The 19,031-nt window shown below is 35.4% G+C and overlaps 1 protein-coding gene and 1 long non-coding RNA gene across 7 annotated transcripts in view; one reads left to right on the top strand and one right to left on the bottom strand.

Annotated features, from left to right (window-relative positions):
• The window catches only part of LOC107130089 (uncharacterized), a 171,389-nt gene that overhangs the window by 43,753 nt on the left and 108,605 nt on the right, over positions 1 to 19,031 (top strand). The gene's annotated exons all lie outside the window — the stretch shown is intronic.
• On the bottom strand, positions 4,441 to 8,720 carry SPINK9 (serine peptidase inhibitor Kazal type 9). Its single transcript, XM_005558195.4, has 4 exons — positions 8,611 to 8,720; positions 7,837 to 7,868; positions 5,681 to 5,808; positions 4,441 to 4,630 (listed from the first exon to the last, which is right to left on the bottom strand). The coding sequence occupies exons 1-4, from the start codon at positions 8,663 to 8,665 to the stop codon at positions 4,585 to 4,587; spliced, it is 261 nt and encodes an 86-aa protein (XP_005558252.1). The 5' UTR covers positions 8,666 to 8,720; the 3' UTR covers positions 4,441 to 4,584.

Genomic DNA, 19,031 nt, shown 5'->3' with positions numbered 1-19,031 from the left:
CCTGACAGTTTAAAAATTACATATATATTTCAGGTGTTGCCTACTATGTGTCAGGCAGAAGAGAAATGAATATTTATTTGAGACACAAAGATGAACAAGACCCAATTCCCTGCTCTTACAGTGCTCGAAACCAGAATATATATATAATTTTATATTATTTCTAAAAAACACTGAGGGTAATTTTTAAAATATCCTTCCAGAAGCCCTAATGGAGGTTTGTGTCTTTTCATTTCATTGCAGTCAAGCCACTCTGGTGACCTCTGTGGCTGTCCCTGTGATTATCTACTCTAACAGGAGGCTCTCAGTGCTGTGTCTCAGGATAGGGTCAAGTGGGAGTGGTGGTTGTGATAGGGAGGGGTTGCAGAAAATAGTAGGAAGTGCCAGAACCTAAATGAGAACCACCCATATGCTTACGGGACAAACTTATTACAACTACAGATTTTTGTTATTATGTTTTAAATCTACCTTTTATTGTTAGCTAATTACATGCCAGGCACAATATTATGTGCTGTATACATATTAGTTCACGCTAATCTGGAAGGAACTGCTATTGTCTCCATTCGAAATGCAGGAACTGAAACTCAGAGATTAAGCTACAAACTCAAGGCTACTTAGAAGTGACAAACCTAAATTTGACCCCAGGGTTTTCTCTGCCCAAAGCCCCTTAATTTTTAACCATTATATTCTACAGCCTTCACAAATAATTTTAGTTTGACAGGGAGGACAAGTTAATATCTAAAGGGTGTGGCAGCAAACAGATGGTAGTTCAAGCAATTGGTGGGCCTCAGAGATGTATAAGAAACAACTGGAGCCCAGACAGGCAACCAAAACAAAAGTAGGGTGGCCAGTGTTTTGAGGGTGTTTGCCACTGAGCTGCTGTTCTAGAAATAGTAAAGTGGAGAACAGAGAAGCAAGGAGCACACCTAGAGGTGCAAAGTGCCAGAGGACTAGGCTCCCGGGCTCATTGCAGAGGCAGGGGCTCAGGCTGGGGATGCAGCAGCAACCAGGAGTTTCACGGGCAGGCAGAATAAGAGTCAGAAACTGGGCCCAAGGATGAAAAGAAACCCAAAGCCAGGCTTACTCTTTGATTAGTCATGCAGGGCTTGGCTGGGTGGGGCCTCAGTTGTTTTAACCTCCACACCTATTTGTAAGCTTGAAATGCCTCATGTCCTAGAAAGGAGTACTTCGAGTCTGGCAACTGGGAGTGATGCAACACTTTCCTGAACTCTCCAGAAGCATCTCGCAGAACTCCAGTAGCCTTTTTCCTGTTTTAAAGCAGGTGCTCTTAAAAAGCTTAATTTTGTATTGACTGCTGTGTTTGGATTTAGAGTTCTTTTTAAAAGAAATTTCTGAAATATTTTCAGAATGTGTCCATGTGGATGTGTTGTGTTAAGGAACGTATTTATAACTCTGTATTCCATTTCCTTGATCTGCACCCTTATTGTTAATCAACATTCCAAAGTCAATACTTCAGCTTAAAATTGTTCTCTGACGGACATGAGTTACCTGTTTTACAAGGACTGGCTTATTGGATATAGTAATGCATGCTTTGCTTAAATGTGAGGAAGAGCTAATTAAAAATGAAACAGTGACATTTCTTAGAATTTGTGTAGGCTTCAGTTCTAGCAACAGGTTTTGGTAATTATTTAACTGTTTTCATCTTATTTTATTTGTGTATCTTTAAAATTATATGGTAATGTTTTTCATGTTACAAATGACAAGGATTTTACAAGGTGGTTTTGCAAGAGATGAAAGGAATGTAATAAGGAATCTTGGGCTGTGGGCTGTGCAAGGTAATTGCCATTTTGATAACTCCCCCACAATCTCTGGAAAAGCATTTATTGTTCTCTATTGCTTGTATGTTTGTGGATTCTTCGTAGGGAGCTTGAAGAAGCAGAGTTGGGGTTGATGTGGAAAGCAAATAGATATACATTCTAATGTTGGAGCTGGGTTGGGAAAAGACATCATGGTTTCCTTGCTTACTTGTTGACAGAAGCCAAATTCAATTCATTTTAATTTAACTTAGTTAATTTATAAGGTATTAATTGAACACCTATGGCATGCCAACTGCAAGCCCGCAATATGCCAGTGGAAACAGATGGTTACAGAACTAAAGTGAAAATAATATAAAATATGCTAATTTAGGAGGACCAAATATATAGGAGGTGCTTTTTAAAGATAATGACATTAAGGCTGAAAGATGATGTGGAAATTGGTAAGATAGAAAAGTGGGAAAGATATTTGTAGAAAGAAGGATGAGCATGTGCAAAATTTCAGAGTGTATGGGAGGTTCTGAGAGTGGTGACCAGTCTGGGGCAAAGTGTGGAATGGAGAGAAATGAGTCTGGAGAGTGAGGTGGCTGATATTGATGGGGCTGTAAGCAGTGAGACTCACTGAAGCAACCTTACCAGGGGAATGGATGATGAGGTCTATGTTTAGAAATATCACTCTGAAGGCTGTTAGAAAATGGATTGTGGGAAGTGGGTGGTAGAGAGGATAACAAGGAAGAGTGGTTGGAAAACATGAATTGGCCAACAACTCTATGCTGGTTTTTCTACATTGCAGTCTCATGTGTTCGCTCTGCTTGGAATGATGCTTATCTCTTTTTTTTTCTTTTCTTTTTCCTTTTATTGTTATTCCTATTTTTTGAGACAGAGTGTCTCACTTCATCACCCAGACCAGAGTGCAGGGGAGCAATCTCAGCTCATTTCAGCCTTGACATCCAGCCTCAACCTCCCGGGCTCAAGTGGACTTTCCAGGCTCAATTGATTCTTCTGCCTCAGCCACCCAAGTGGCTGAAACTACATATACTACCACACCAGCTAATTTTTTCTATTTTTTGTAGAGATGCCATTTCACCATGTTGCCTGGGCTGGTCTTTATCTTCTAGGCTCCAGCAATCCTCCTGTCTCGGCCTCCCAAAGTGCTGGGATTACAGGGGTGAGCCACTGTACCTGGCTGCTTCTCATTTCTCAACCCCAACCTCCCCCAACTCCAACTCACTGCTCTTGCCCACCATTTTCTTTTGCTGACTTCTATCCATCCTTCAGGTTTCTGCTTATAAGTTACCTTCTCAGGGAAGTCTTTCCTGATTACCCAGTCTAAGTCTAGTTTTTTCAAACATGTATATTTAAGATTGATGTAACATAATTCTTCCCCTCTAGACTTAAAGCTCCATGAAGAAAAGACTAATGTTTATATTTATTTGCTCTCTGATTCATTTCTAGTAGCATCTGGCAGAGTGAATATTTAATAAATATTTGGTGAAAAGATGAATGAATAAATTATAGGTTAATATTTTTAATTCCTTTAAAGAGTTTCTTGGAAGAGCGCTTTTTTTTCCCTCCCTAAATTCCAATCAACAAATTTAAAGAAAGTGTTTTTAAGTAATGTTAGTGATGGTCTTGCATCATTCTGAAAGTAAAAAAAAAAAAAAAAAAAAAGAAAGAAAGAAAGAAAAGAAAAAAACAACAAACACCATTCTACCTGAATTCTGTGGAGGTTAACATGGGTCATTCTGATAGACAGTCTCGTTCCCTAAATCTCTGATGAATTTGCAAGACCAGATCATAGCTTAAAAAGGGTTTGACTATATTTTCTCTTTCTCGCTCTTTATAGATAATATATAGGTAGATTTTCGTATGTTAAATGCATGTGTGACTCTGTTATAATCTAATGAAAATGTTGCTTAATTTCAATTCAATTTACTGAGCATGTTTTTATATCAGTTTTATGCAAGATGCTGTACCAAGCATAGGAAGTTCCTTCACAGAATATAAACTCCAAGGGGGCAAAACCACATCTACTCTGCTCAACATTGTATTCTCCAAGGCAGAACACTGACATTGACAAAGTAGGTCTTAATAGATATTTGTGATTGAATATATGCACAAATGGATTACAAAGATTTACAAGGCATATTCTCCGGTCTTTAAGAAACTTATGATATAATAGTAGGATAAGCTAAATTTCAGGTCTCAGACCTGAGATCAAACATTAGAGAAAGAAAAATATCAGAGACATCAACTAATATGTGAGAAGTTGCACAACTTTACCAACCATTTTTTTACCAGTCACATTTTATAAACATACAGTAGGAAACAGTTGGAGAGCAGTCCCAATCCAGAGCAATTCTCAGTGTCTTAAACCCAAGAGACATCTAGCAAAGCAGTGTTTTCTGATTCTTGTGCCTGAAGGGTCTCTCTTTATCTGTTTACATTTCAGGAATGTTCAATAACTAAGTAATGTACATGGAGTGTTTTCCGAGTCTGGGTAAGAAGAATACATCAGCTTCAGGGCCTTTAATTTTCTAGTTCCTATTACTAGTCTTAATTGGCCCTTGTTTTTTCCCTAAAATTTTCTATTAGACAGCACCCAAAAGTAAAAAACAAATCTAGAAGATTCAACTCAGTTCCCCCCAAAAAGAGAGTCAGGTGCACATTTATTTCCCTTATATCTGCTTTATTCTACAAAGAAATCTACATATGGTGATGAGTAGGCAATGTGGCATAGATAATATGGGAACAGAAATGTGTCTCTTGTGAATAGATGCATTAAAAGATATTTTGGACTCCCAAGATAGATTTAACATTTTCCATAATGTACAAATTTAAGTTTGCCATCAGTTTTCCTGCGGAGAGAATATAGCAACAAATGAGAAATGCGGAGCCCATAGGCATTTCATTAGCATCCAAACTTCACTAATGAATCCTAAAAATGTATTCAAGTTTCCCCGCTTATTGATGTTTTTAAAAGGAGTGACTGCAATTTAGAAATATTTTTGAACCTGGTGCTGATTATATAAGGATGATGCTCAAATACATCATAATTTATATCCCTGAAAACATTTTCATGTTTTTTTTTAAATTTAAGGGAAACATACACTTAGAAGTGTCTTTTCATAAAAATTATTATTTTTCTTTTATTAAAAAAAGAACCAGAACAATATGCCACATGTTAGATGCTTGTTTTTATTTCATCTATGTTTTTGAAAATATTTTAAATGACCCATATGTTTTTATACATTCCAGTATATCATTCATTATTTCATAGTTTTTTAATTAATGTTAATATATCTTGGCGATGATTAGTTTATAATCTTTAAACTACTTTTGGCTATTTGATTTTTTAAGTGTAATTTTTACTATAGCACCAACATATATTCTGTTGAGATATAATACTCTGAAACACAGGAAAGTCTTCAGATTTTGCAGATATTATCCCCTGTTATACCAGGCATTAGGGGGCTCTAACATATCCAAGCCTAGTTGCTAAAGCTGAACAAAAACATGGCTCATTCTACCAGATGTGGATGAGATGCTTAGGAGGGAGGACATTCCTTATCCCAGGAAATAATCCAGATGGACTGTGAGACTACTTGGTAACTTTTCTGTAGAGGAAGTTTAAGCAATAGATTATCAAATGGAAGTTGAACTAGATGACCATATATTTCCTTTCAACTTGGTGATTTTAGAATTCTCTGATTGACTCTTACTTCCAGAATATGTGGGGATATTGTGATATCAGGCACTCCCAAATTCTACCAACTGGAAGGTTCTGTTTGTTAGAGACAATATGATATAATTCACATATTCCTTAGGCCCTACATCACACCTTCTAATTTTTGTCTTAATATATACTTTTACCTTAAATATGAAAAAGAAAACATTTTAATACTTACTTAACTTGAGAACAGAAGAAGCAATCATTTTTATAAGTTTTGCCATCAGATCCACAAATTAGTTCATACATATGATGACAAAATCTCTCTTGTCCTGGTGGTAACTTTTTATAATCACTGCAGTCAACCTGAAAAAACATATTAAAAACCTTCAGCTCTTTCAACCAAATCTTTATTATCAGGATTTAGGATTTCCCAAGCAAGCTCAGAGGGCTGTCAACACATGTTTCTTATTACAATTGTTGGTTCCCATCTAACCCCTTCAAGACATCTCAAATGTAAAGATGTTCTATGTCAGATATAAAATCATGACTGATAAACATCCTTACCATAGTTGGTTCCCAAATCATAGCTTAATGTAAAAATAGATTTTTTTTCTCACCATACTGGTTGATGTATCAGTTCTTAAAATACATGTCATATTCTCAGATGTAACCATTCTCATGGGAGTACTCAGAAGTGTGATAATATTTTCTGTAGGAATTATCCTACTATTTCTGTCTTTCACTGAAAAAGCTCAATATGAATGCAAGTGTGAAATATAGGGATAACTACTACGATTTTAATGACTAGTACATTATTGACAGATTTTTTACTACTAATTATTGGTAACAATTTACTTGTTATATACTTCACCAACACATAGACGAATGTATCTTAATACTGTACTTGGGAACCAGTGTTCTAAATTCCTAGAGCAAAGCCTGTGGAAGTAGGTAGGCAATTCCCAAGAAAAGTTTTTCATATTTTTAAAAAAATCTATGAGCATATAGAAGAGCATATACAGTAAAGTCAAACACATCTGAATGCAAATCCTGACTATGTGACCCTGGAAAAATTATTTTACCTCTCTAAGCTTTGGTTTCTTTACCTGTAAAATAAAGATAATAACCACATTGTAGGGTGGAAGTAAAAAATATGTAAATGAAAAGATGTGTACAATGCTTAGCACTACATTGCATGGAAAACATTGAATAAATAATAGGCACAATTTTTTTTATGTTTTGATTTCTCTTTCAGGTCTACACAAACTCCAGCTGTATACAAAAGACTGCATCTCCACGTCGTTTTGTCCGAGAGGTCTAGGCATGATATTTTATTAATTGTTGAATATCTCTACTTGAATAGCTTGGAATATACTCAAACTTAAAGTTGAATTCTTCTTTCCCTCCAGATATGCTTCATTAATTAATTCATTCATTTATCAGCTTCCATACACCTCCTGTTTTCGGGCTAAGGTGAGTGGAGCTGATGCAAAGATTGGTATGCATGGCAAAATACCAGGAGAACCTTAGAGGCTAGTGCAGCAGAATAGACACAGCAGTGCTCTATGGTAAGTATATGCCAGTGTGATTTCAATTCCTCTTCTTGCCTGCTCAAATCCCAGGGAGACAGAGTTTATGTGATACTCAACATTGTGATGGGAAACTACCAAGCTCATAACTTTCAGTAATCCTTTACATCCTCTCACAGCTACTAAATCATGAAAGATGGCTTGAACTCAGGCCCATCTGACTGCAAAATTTATATCCTTAACCGTATTATTTTCTTTAATAGGTAAAACGAAAGACTCAAAGACATAAAAGAAATTTCCCAGGCCCCAGTGTCACATAGTTAATAAGCAATAGAGTTTAGAGTGGAACTCAAATTGAGTACCTACTAAAGATTTTTACTACCACACCTAGATTTTTTCAACAATACTCATTACTCTAACCTGAGTCATGAATGGAAGGCTAAATTAAAGTCCTTATTTTCTAAGACAGAGAACAAAGATGTTTGTGACTCATTTAAAAATTATAAGAATCATGACTTGCCCTTATTGAGTTTCACTATGTGCCAGGCACTGTGCTAAGCTCTTTTCAAATACTATGGCTTCAAGTCTTGGAATAATGTTATAAGTATGTTGCCCATGGCCATGTGATCAAAAAGGTGGAATTAAAGACCAGGGCTTTCTAGCTTTGTTGCTAGTGTCTCACCACCTTGTTCTACTCTCTCCATTTTAGAAAAATCTGCCTACAATTTTTGAAATAAAACCAGTTTTGATACACATAAAGTAAATATTCAAACATATGGAAATTTAATTACTATGTAGTATCAAATATTTCCTTACTGCTATTGACTTTAAAATTACATAAAAGTAGGATGGATGTACTGACCATCTGTTTCGTTTGTTGGGCACATTCTACGCCTGGAAGAAAAACAAAGACAAGACAACGTTAAACTCTGGAAGAACATAATCTTACTAGAAAAATAATCTTTGATTTATGCTTTAGCTTTCAGCCTGTCATAAAAATCTTCAGAACTGTGTATCAGCATTGTATCAAAGGTTGAAGCTCTTCACACACATCTTTAAATTTTTTTTCTTTTTTGGAGTGGGAGTGGAATCCAGTCAAAGAAATGGAAAAGATGCCATGATGAATGAGAAGTTTGTCTCATCTTTTCTACTTCATAACCAGAGCTCAGTAGAGACAGAAGAAATAAGTGAGTCATATTTAGGGAGATCTGCTATTGTGGACAGGTATAGATGATAGATGTTGGAACAGTGGTTGAAAATTCTAGGGAGGCCAATTTTAACTCAATAATAGAAGAATAGCCCATGGTGCCAAACAATTGATTGTAATGTTTTATGAAGAAATGAGTTCCCTGTAAATGGTGATATCAAGTCAAAGCAGAATCTGGATGATCATCTCCGTAAAAAATTACACAAGGTATTCTCATGAATAAGCATTTGACTTTAGCTGACTCTTAACATCCACTCTACCCCTGAGGTGATGTGATTTAGCGATTTATTGGTTGAGGCAAAAGATGCATTTCAAAAAGTTTCCCTTATTATTTATGTGATGAATTACATATATCCCAGAATTACATAGGCAGAAGACTACATGAACTATTAGTGCAAGGGCAGGAGCAGTATTATCAGAGATACTCACTGAACATGGTTGCAAGTGTCAGAGCCAAAAGTAGGACAATGGCTGTTGCTCTCATAGTACTGAAGCGGCCAAGGCAGTCAGATGTAGGGAAAAGAAGTGACCTGGTGTCTGTCCAGCTCACTTGGATCCTGCCTTATATATTTTCAAGAATTCCTGCCTCAATTGTGAAATAGCAATTTCTAAGTAGTACAACTACAAAAAGAGGTCAGAAATGTCTGCAAGCCATGGGGATTCTTTTCTTGTGAAAGACGGGTAATTGCACATGCCATTTAATAGCTATTCCCAAAACCCAGGCTGATGGATGAAGAATGAGATGGTGACTTTGCTTTGCACTACAATTACGTAGATAATCAGTGGCATTTTTCATTTCATACAATAACTTGCAATAGACAAGCCACCAATCTTTTGGCCATGATTTAATAAGTTTTAATTATTCCTTAATTAAACCATGAGTCATTTGAATTCTTTAATAAAGGCTACAAAAGTGCTGATTCTGGAATGTGCTAGTTTTCTCATAGAGTGACTGTATGAGAAAACTCTGGAAGAAACTTTTGCACGTTTTGTAGGTAGAATTGGAGGACAATGTTTATACTACTAATGGAAGTATTAGTATCTAAGGCTGAAATTCACATTTATTTCCCTTCAAAAGTAAAGAGATAGCTGGAACTTGTTCTGGTATGATCTGGGGATGAGATCATCATACTCTCTCTGAGAGCTGAAACTTTGGGAATCTTGCAGACCTGAACTAATTGCCAGCTACACCACTCTCTATGTGACCTTGTGCAAGCTATTTATCCGCTATAAGCCCTAGTTTTTCTAATCTTCATTTGATCATATCATAAATATTAATGAGCATTTACTCTGTCTTAGAGACTGTATTTTATCTTGAATATGCCACAGTCTGTGAAAAACTGTGACTGCTCTCATGTAGTTTGAGAAAGGATATCTTCTTTTTTTTTGAAGACAGTCTTACTTTATCACCTAGGCTGGAGTGCAGTGGCGTGATCTCAGCTCACTGCAACCTCTGCTTTCCATGTTCAAGGGATTTTCCTGACTCAGCCTCCCAAGTAGCTGGGATTATATGTCAGCCTCCCAAGTAACTGGGATTACAGGAGCATGCCACCACACCTGGCTAATATTTGCATTTTTAGTAGAGACCAGGTTTCACCACATTGACCAGGCTGGTCTTGAACTCCTGACCTCAAGTGATCTGCCTGCCTTGGCCTCCCAAAGTGCTGAGATTATAGGCATGAGTCTCTGTGCCCAGCTGAAAGACTCTTCACTTCTTGATCAAACTTTATTTAAGGTCCTCTGAACCCTTTTCTTGACTAGGCCTTGGTATTGGCCCTCATTTTGTCTTTGGCCTCCCCAGCTCCCAATTTAGTAAAGAACTTACTAAATTTATTTTTAGTAAAGAATCCTACTAAATCATAATCATCCCCCCCCCCCCACTGTTGATATCTGATCACCCTTGATATCTGATAAAGTTCCTTGTCCTCCACCTCTGACATATAATTGCTTAGCCTACCTTTAGCAAGAATCCTCTTAGGTCCATTTATCAAAGAATCCCCCCCTACCCTTAATGTGTTCTATTAAGTAGTTTTCTATCCACTGACCCCCTCATTCTTCTTCTTGGCTATAAATCCCCACTTGTCCCTGTCATGTCCAGAGTTGAGCCCAATCTGTCTTTCCTATTATAATAATTCTATTACATTAGTCTTGAAAAATACCTTTCATACTGTTTTAACAAGTGTCAGGATGGCTTTTATTCAATAAGTTTTCAGAATAAAGTTAATAATGACACCCTCATCACAAGCTTACTGCAAATTTTAAATTTGATTGTCTATGTAAAGCACTTTTCCAGGATCTGGCTCATAGTAAGCTCTCAACTAATGTTATGAATAGTACTTGATGACAGTGATCGCAATGATGAAGATGATGATGGCAACAGTAATCTGGAGGGGAAAAAGGCTCAGAAAGTGCCTCGGGATTATCTTAAAATAAGCAAATGATGTACCTTTCTGGCCTTACTAGAAATAACAGATATTGACATGATAGAAAAAGGCAGTTTGCGATGGTCAGAGATGTTGAGTAATTACTGGAGGCAATAATCAACTCATTTTAAGTATCCCATTTGGAGGTCAGGTAAATACCTGTTAGGACCCCTGCAAAGGTGATTCCTTTATTGAATGAGGATAGCCTTCATGGCCTTCATCCATATATTCAAACTTTTGTTTTTTTAACAACAAAACACTTTATTTAATGATAATAGCAATAACAGTAAGCATACTTACTGAGCACGTATTATGCCTTGGGTACTATTGTAACTGCTGTAAGTATACTAACTCTTTTAAATTTTAAAACAAGTTAATGAGACAAGTATTATTACAATCAAGTATTTAAAAATGAATGAAGTGAGGTACAGAGAAATAAGTTTTTTAGGGTCATAAGAGTAAGTAGTAGTCAGGGAAGAGGTGGGACTAAACTCCTGAGGCAGAACTTGGACACTGGAACAAATTGGGAACTAGCCAAAAGAGGTCCGGAGCATAAGGACTTCTCCATAAGACATGCCCCAGAGTATGCCATGTCAGTTTACCATTGCCAAGGCAACACCCAGACATTACTGTCCCTTTCCATGGCAATGACCTGACAACCCAGTAGTTACCACCTTCATCCTAGAAATTTCTGCATAAGCTGTCCCTGAATTTGCATATAATTAAAAGTGGGTCTGGACATACTGCCTATGGGCTAGCCCTGTTTAACTCAGCAAGGAGCAGTAGCTGTGCTGCTGCTGTATACTGCCACTTCAGTAAAAGATGCTGTGTAACACCATCAGCTCGCCCTTGAATTCTTTCCTGCACGAAACCGAGAACCCTCCCTGGCTAAGCCGCAATTTTGGGGCTTGCCTGTCCTGCATCAGTAGAGTTGGAAAATGCTATGTAAAAACATGGCGTATTAAACAGATGAAAGAAGTGCACTGTTAGATGAAGTGGGAGTGTGGGAATGTGGCAACCTGGTTTCTTTGTACCACTCTTTCCACAATGGCCCCTGGATCATGCTCAGGGAGTCCTCTTGGCTACTTGGAGTAATGGGAAGATCACTAGTCCAGATGAGAAGTTCCCAAATTTCAGAATCCGGACTGTGATAAAGTTTTTGTCATTATGAGGCAAAATATGAAAAACTTTTAAATGCTACCAACTCCTTATTTGTAAACCTTATTTAAGACTCCTCTTTAAATTAAAAAAAAATTACTGTGTAAGTTTCCCAGGTGAGGTAAAGATGGTCTCTAATGTCCCATTTCAGACTTGAAGTGGGTATAATTCCTTGACACTGAGAGATGACCTTTACTCACTGACTTGTCAGGGAGCATCTCAGAGAGCAAGTAGAAAAATCCAACTTAATGTGAGTTATTTAGCAGCCTCATTGTCAGTCCCACTTTTCCCTGTATGGTGAGTCCAGCTCTTCACTTTAGTGGAACTTTAGAATAGTCCATGGTATTTTCTGAAGAGAGTCCAATAAAATTACAGATACTGAAAAAGAGGGAGAAAGCCTATTTAACACTGATACGTTGTTCTTGAGAAATATTTCAAAAAGCCTGGTGAACTTGAGTTACCATTACGTACTACTGCTTTTGCACCCCTTTTCCTATTATAATCTTCCAAATGTCCCCCACTTTATCTGTCGTGAATGCTTATCTAGCACAGATCCTAGAAAAACCTATTGGTATCACTATTTATTTCCATTTTACAGAAGGTAAATGAGTCTCAGGTTAAATCACATTTCTAAGGTTTCAGATTAAACAACTTAATTTGTAATAAGTGTGTGTTGGGAATGGGATAAGTGAGCACAGCCTCATGGTTTACTTGAGAATTTACTGAACAACTCAGCCTGTGTGGCAAATCCCCTCACATTCTCTTTGGCATTTAACTTTCTGAAGTGACTTGAGGTTGCTCTTTTAGAGGTTGACCTCCTTCATAGGAACAGATTTATCATGTTACTAGTACCCACTTTACACAACAGTCAGGAAGAACACATTTTTAAGTTTATAACTTTTTCTTTTGAATGTACTATTGCAAGAATAGACCAAAGAACTTCACATGTATTCTTTGCCTTAAGGCCACATGCAAATTTTGCCATCTGTGCCATTTGCCGTCAATGCCTTTATAGAAAACTGACCCCAAAGATCAAGATGTACTATTGTTATAATGGCCATATTCCTCAAATTGATCTACAGATTCAACATAATCCCTATCAAAATCTCAGTTGCCTTTCTGAGAAAGAAACTCACATTTTCCAGTATTAAAATTTACTACAAAGCTATAGTAATCAAAACAGTATAATAGAGACATAAGGATAGTCCAAAAATAAACTCTTACTTTTATGGTGAATTGATTTTTGAAATATAGTTTTATTTTATTTTTAATTGGCAAATAATAATTGTATACATTTATGGAGTACAATGTGATGTTTCGATGCATGTATACATTGTGGAATGATCAAATCTGGTTAATTAACATATCAGTCACTTCAAATACTTATCATTTTTTGGAGAACATTTAAAATCTACTTTTTTAACTATGTTGAAATATAGAATATGTTATTATTAACTGTACTCATTATGCTGTGCAATAGATCACCAAAACAGACTCCTCTTCTCTAATTGAAACTTTGCACCCTTGGACCAATGTCTTCCCTTTCCCTCTCCACTTCCCGACCCATAGCTTCTGGTAACCACCATTCTACTCTCTCCTACTATGAGTCTGACTCTTTTAGATTCCACATATAAGTAAGATCATGTAGTATTTGTCTTTCTGTGCTTGGTTTATTGCACCTAGCATAGTATCTTCTAGTTTCATCCATGTTGTCACAAATGACAGGATATCCTTCTTTTAAGGCTGAATAATATTCCATTGTGTATATCACATTGTAAAAATTCATTCCTCTGTTGATGGGCACTTTGGTTATTTCCATATCTTGGCTATTGTGAATAATGCTGCAATGAACATGGAAATGCCAACATCTCGTTGACTACTGATTTCAATTTCTTTGGATGTATACCCAGAAGTGGGATTGCTGGATAACATGGTAATTCAATTTTTAGTTTTTGAGAAACTTTTATATCGTTTTCCAGAATGACTGTACTAATTCACAGTCCCACCAACAGTGTACATATTCCTTTTTCTCACGTTCTCACCAACACTTGTTATCTTTCATCTTTTTGATGCTAGCCAATCTAACAGGTGCAAAATGATATATTATTGTGGCTTTAATTCACATTTCTCTAATAATTAGAGATGTTGAGCATTTTTTCATTTGTCTGTTGACCATTTGTATGTCTTCATTCAAGAAGTGTTTATTCAGGTCCTTTGCCCAATTTTAATAGGTTTTTTTTGTTACTGAATTGTTTGAGTTCCTTGTATATTTTTGATATATGGCAATTTGATTTTTGACAAGGGTGCTAAGACAATTCTTTGGAGAATAATCTTTTCAAAAATTCAGGCTGGGACAACTGAATATCCACATGCAAAATAACATAGGATGCCACATATAAAATGTAACAGAAAATGGATCAGAGACTTACATGTAAAATCTAAAAACAAAAGAACTTTTAGAAAAAAAACAAAGTGTAAATCTTAGTAACCTTTGAATAGGCAATGATTTCTTAGATATGATGCTAAAAGTACAAGAACAAAAAATATAATGGGTAAATTGGACATTATGAAAGTTGATTTTGTGCCTCAAAGGACAGCTCACAGAATGAGAGAAAATATTTGCAAATCATGTATCTGATGAGACATTGGTATCTAGAATATATAAAAAAAATTACAGTTCAATAATAAAAAGGCAATCTGATTAAAAATGAGCAAAGGATTTGAATAGACATTTCTCCAAAGAAATGCAAAAGGTTAATAAGCACATGAAAAGACCATTAACAGTTATTAGGGACATGAAAATCAACATCAGTTATCACTCCCCATCCATTAGGATGGTTAAGATAAAAAAGGTGACATGTTAGTGAATAGGTAGAGAAATTGGAACCATTATACATCGCTGGTGTAAATGTAAATGAAAATGTAAAATAGTGAAGCTGTTTTGAAAAATAGTTTGGTAGCTCCCCAAAAAGGTAAACATAGAGTTACTAGCAATTCCACTCTTAGGTATTTATTCAAGATTATTGAAAACATGTCTACACAAAACTTGTACATGAATGTACGTAGCAGTTTTATTTATAAAACCCCAAATTGGAAACAACCCAACTATCCATCAATTTATGAATGATTGAATGTCATATATCCATGCAATGGAATGTATTTCAGCTGTATAAAGGAATGAGTACTGATACATACCATAACATGGATTAACCTTGAAAACTTAATGCTAAGTATAAGAAGCCAGACACGAAAAGCATATTTTATGGTTTTATTTATATATTGCATGATTTTATTTATATATAATGTCAAGAATAGCAAATCCACAGACAGAAATTAGATTAGTGGTTCCCAGGGATTGGGAGGATAGCAGGGGGTAGATAAGAGTTACTGCTAAAGGAATAGTTTCTTTTTGGTGTGGTGAAATGCCCTGGAGTTAGGTAGTGGTGATGATTGCACAGTTTTGCTAACAGATCAGAAACTACTGAAATACATACTTTAAAAACATGAATTTTGACTCTCTCTCTCTGAGAGTACAAAAAGGCCATGAATTTTGTGCTTTGTGAATTATTTCCCATTAATAATAATACTAATACCCATTCAGGATCATGCATTGTCATGTTCTTCAATCGTCTTCAAGGCATAACACTGGAACAGTGCTTTCTTGGTTTCAGACGTTGTAGACCCACGTGATTTTGTAGAATGTTTCTGAATTTGAGTTTGATATCTCGTAACGATTATATTGAGGTTGTGCGTTTTTGTCAGAGAAATCCAAACGTTATTCTGTGTTCTGCATATTGTATCTTTTCAGCCAGTATATATGATGTTGATTTGCCTATCATTAATGATGTTAACTTTGATCATTTGAGTAAGGGCAGTGTCTGAATGATTGTTCTACTATAAAGTTACTCTTTTCTTTCATAATTAATAAACATTTTATGAGGAGATTCTTTGAGATTATGTAAATATATTATGTTGCAAACCCATACTATGGAGTTCAATAGGCCATGTTTTAATGGGACAAACTATATAAATGAATGTGTATAATCTTTGTGTGTTCCAAGTTATACAGTTTCCTTTTCACTTTCTAATATCAATTTCTAATGAATAGAAATGTTTTCATTTTTCAAGCAAGGGGAAAAAAACTTGAAAAATTGCTGGTTGTATTTCTTTAACATGCAATGCATGTTGCAAAGAAAGTGATTTATGTTTTTAGGCCTTAGTAAATATTGGAGAAGGATGGGCTTTCAGATCATAATTGTTTCTTTAGATTTTTGTAGGACATTATAGTTTACAAAGCATGTTTGCATGCATTATCTCATCTGACTCTCACAGTATACATGTCTAATTAGGAGTGATTATTCTCTTTATTTTATAAGTAAGGAAAGAAATACTTTAAATACACGTTAAATTACTTTTGCAGAGCCACATACCTTGTAAATGTTCAGGTTGGGTTAAGCCCATGAGTTTTCTGGGTTCATTGTGTTCTCCTGAGCTGCTTGGTGGAGTTTTATAATGAAAACAATGATGAGAAGGAGTCATCAAGACCATAAAGATGCAGATGCTAATGATCACACAGTGAGACAAATCTCAGTGAAATCACTTCTTCTCCAATGCCTAAACTTCAAAAGGTAAAATTTTAAAAGCAAATTTACTTCACATTAATATTACAGTAAGTTAGCAGCTTCCCATGTAGGAATGATTTACTCTTCCTAAGAATAAAGAAGGAAAGAAACTTAATAAAGTTAATATATGTCATTGTAAGAAATACTTATAAATTCCATTGACATTAAAGAGTTTATAATAAAGAACCAGTCTTTTATCATCAGCATCACACTTCAGTGGGAACTCATTTGAATTTAAAATGTTTTTAGATTGTTGCCATTATAATTCTTAATAATATACATCTATTGCCTCACGAGCTAAAATTAATAATTTGTTGACTCCCATCTATGGAGGGAAAAAGTATTAATTTACATTTCCTTTTCATCCTTCCCAAATTTTGATAGGCATATCATGATTAAAATTCTGCTTGTTAACTTTATAATCTAAAGTAATGTACTTTAGTCACTATTTCTATGTCATCATCTTTAGACAGTATCTCATATCCCAATAAGTACTTCATCTGTCTCCATACACTTCACTTAATCAGCATTTTTGTCTAGCGATTTTTCACCTCTATTTTTACTTTTATATTTCATACATTAAAAATATGCATGTGCTGTTCTGTATTCCATAATTGTATCTTCTATATTTTGCTTATAGGTGGGTTTTAAAATTTGAACAGCAATAACTATTTTTAAATTCATTTATAAATATTAAAAAGATTCTGGAAATGTATCCGTTGTAGACAAAATCTAGACTTCAATTTCAGAAAGATTGGGGATACTTTTAAAGTCGTGAGTTTTGATAAATGCTGGAAGAAAAAGGTCAGCATTATCAACAGTCTGGTGTCTGCTTTGGATGTCATATTGATCGCAGCACTAAGCCTGCCCAGGTCTCCTATGAAGCGAGATATCTCCTTAGCTTTCTTATGTAAGTCTGCAGAACAAACGTTATGTAGACCCTGAGCCAGTAGACCTGTCTGCCAGTAGAGCCCAGTCCTACAACTGGGCTATGTAAGTGTTTTGTAAACTATAAAGTGCTTTATAGATATATGTACTAGTTCATATCATAGTAGAAGGAATTTGATTTCCAGGGATCATAAGATATAGTGGATAAAACTCTGTAGTATTTGGTCCCTGGATTGATTGGGAGTAAGCAGACCTAGGTTCTTGTCTTAGTCTTCCACATAAGCAATGAAGCATTTTCAGCTTTTGGAGCTCAGTGTTTCCATCCATAAAATGAGGCTGTTGACTGGCTCGCTTCCATTCCTGACAATGAGGAATTATTAAAGTAAAGGTGTATATTTTGTGCACATTCTGTATCATGGTTCCATTGATATCTTCACCTGATCTTCATGTACAGTTGGCAGGAGTCGACATAAGTCTTTCTAAGTGCACCACACACAGGGGTAAAGATGAGCTCCCAGTGTCAGAGTATACCTGTGCCATGATCAATGTATGTATCACAGAGTATACCTGTGTCATATCAATACATCTATTACAATTTACCTGCAAGCTTTCATGTACACAAGCTGTAGACTATAGTGATTAAACATATGGGATATAAAATCAAATCATCAAGGCAAAAATGCTAACTAAATTTGTGGTTTTCTATAAATTCTTTACCCTTGCCAAATCTCAGTGGATAACAGGAAATTTCTCATAGTATAATTGAGAGAAATAAATGAAATAACAAACATAAAACGTATTTCACAAGTTCTAGTGTAAAACAAGTGTTAGCCATTATTATCTTAGATTATTTGAAAGTTAGACAAAAAAAATTGCTAGGGCTTTTGAGTAGCATAAGGTCATTGTGAGGAAATACTCAATATAAAATATCTTTATTTTTACTTATACAAATTGATCACTGCAAACTATTTCCTGCAATTATTTATTCATTGGGAAACAATTAATGCTTTTCTTTGTGGGTAAGTAATGACTTGGGAAGATCTCAGCTTCATTGATTCTTTCTCTAAACTGATTTTTGCTTGTACAGGTCATATGTTAGACATAATGTGTAAAGATACTTTAGTTATAGCTTATTTTTCCTAGATTTTAAGTCAATGATACCATACTGATGTTGAAAATCAGGGTGGCATAATGAAAAGAGGATTGGACTTGGACTTGGAATTAGAATATATGGCATTTAATCCTAGGTCCCCACCTGTGCTTTCTAACTTAATTTCCCTTGTTTGTTAAAAAAAAAAAAAAGAAAAAGAAAAAAAAGAAAAAAAAAGGAAAATAGCAGCAGTCCATCCTATCACAGAGAATAAAATTAAGAAATTCTCATGAAAAATGTTTTAAAACGATAAAATTCTGTTTGAAAACAAGATTTAAAAATTTAAATGAATGCAATAGCTTTAAAACAATTTTTACAAAACTTGATGAATAATATACAGACTCAAACTAAACTTACTTTTGGTATCACTAAGAATATCTAAAAAAAAGAAAACAGTGAAAAAGATAAGGATCAAAATTTGCTCTTTAAAATTATTTGCAGACAAGAGGTTTTAAACATTTGTAGTCAATATGACAACCATTTTCCATTTTCCATCAGACAATTCTGTGATGTGATTTAGCACTCACCATTTTTTCCCCTAAGTATGGTCCTAGACTTTATGGATGACAGAGAGGGAGTGCTCATGAATAACCAGACGCTTACCAGAGG

This window comes from Macaca fascicularis, chromosome 6 (assembly GCF_037993035.2).
Source record: "Macaca fascicularis isolate 582-1 chromosome 6, T2T-MFA8v1.1".
NCBI classification, from domain to species: Eukaryota; Metazoa; Chordata; class Mammalia; order Primates; family Cercopithecidae; genus Macaca; species Macaca fascicularis.
Note: the sequence above shows the minus strand (reverse complement) of the source record. Positions and strands in the feature narration are given on the sequence as shown.

Bases quoted from the DNA above. Each gene is read 5' to 3' on its own strand.
- SPINK9 (XM_005558195.4), bottom strand. From the start codon at position 8,665: ATGAGAGCAACAGCCATTGTCCTACTTTTGGCTCTGACACTTGCAACC. The intron at 7,869-8,610 runs GTGAGTATCTCT...TTTTTCTTCCAG, and splicing joins GACACTTGCAACCATGTTCA to GCGTAGAATGTGCCCAACAA. The intron at 4,631-5,680 runs GTAAGTATTAAA...TTCTCTCCGCAG, and splicing joins TTCTTCTGTTCTCAAGTTAA to GAAAACTGATGGCAAACTTA.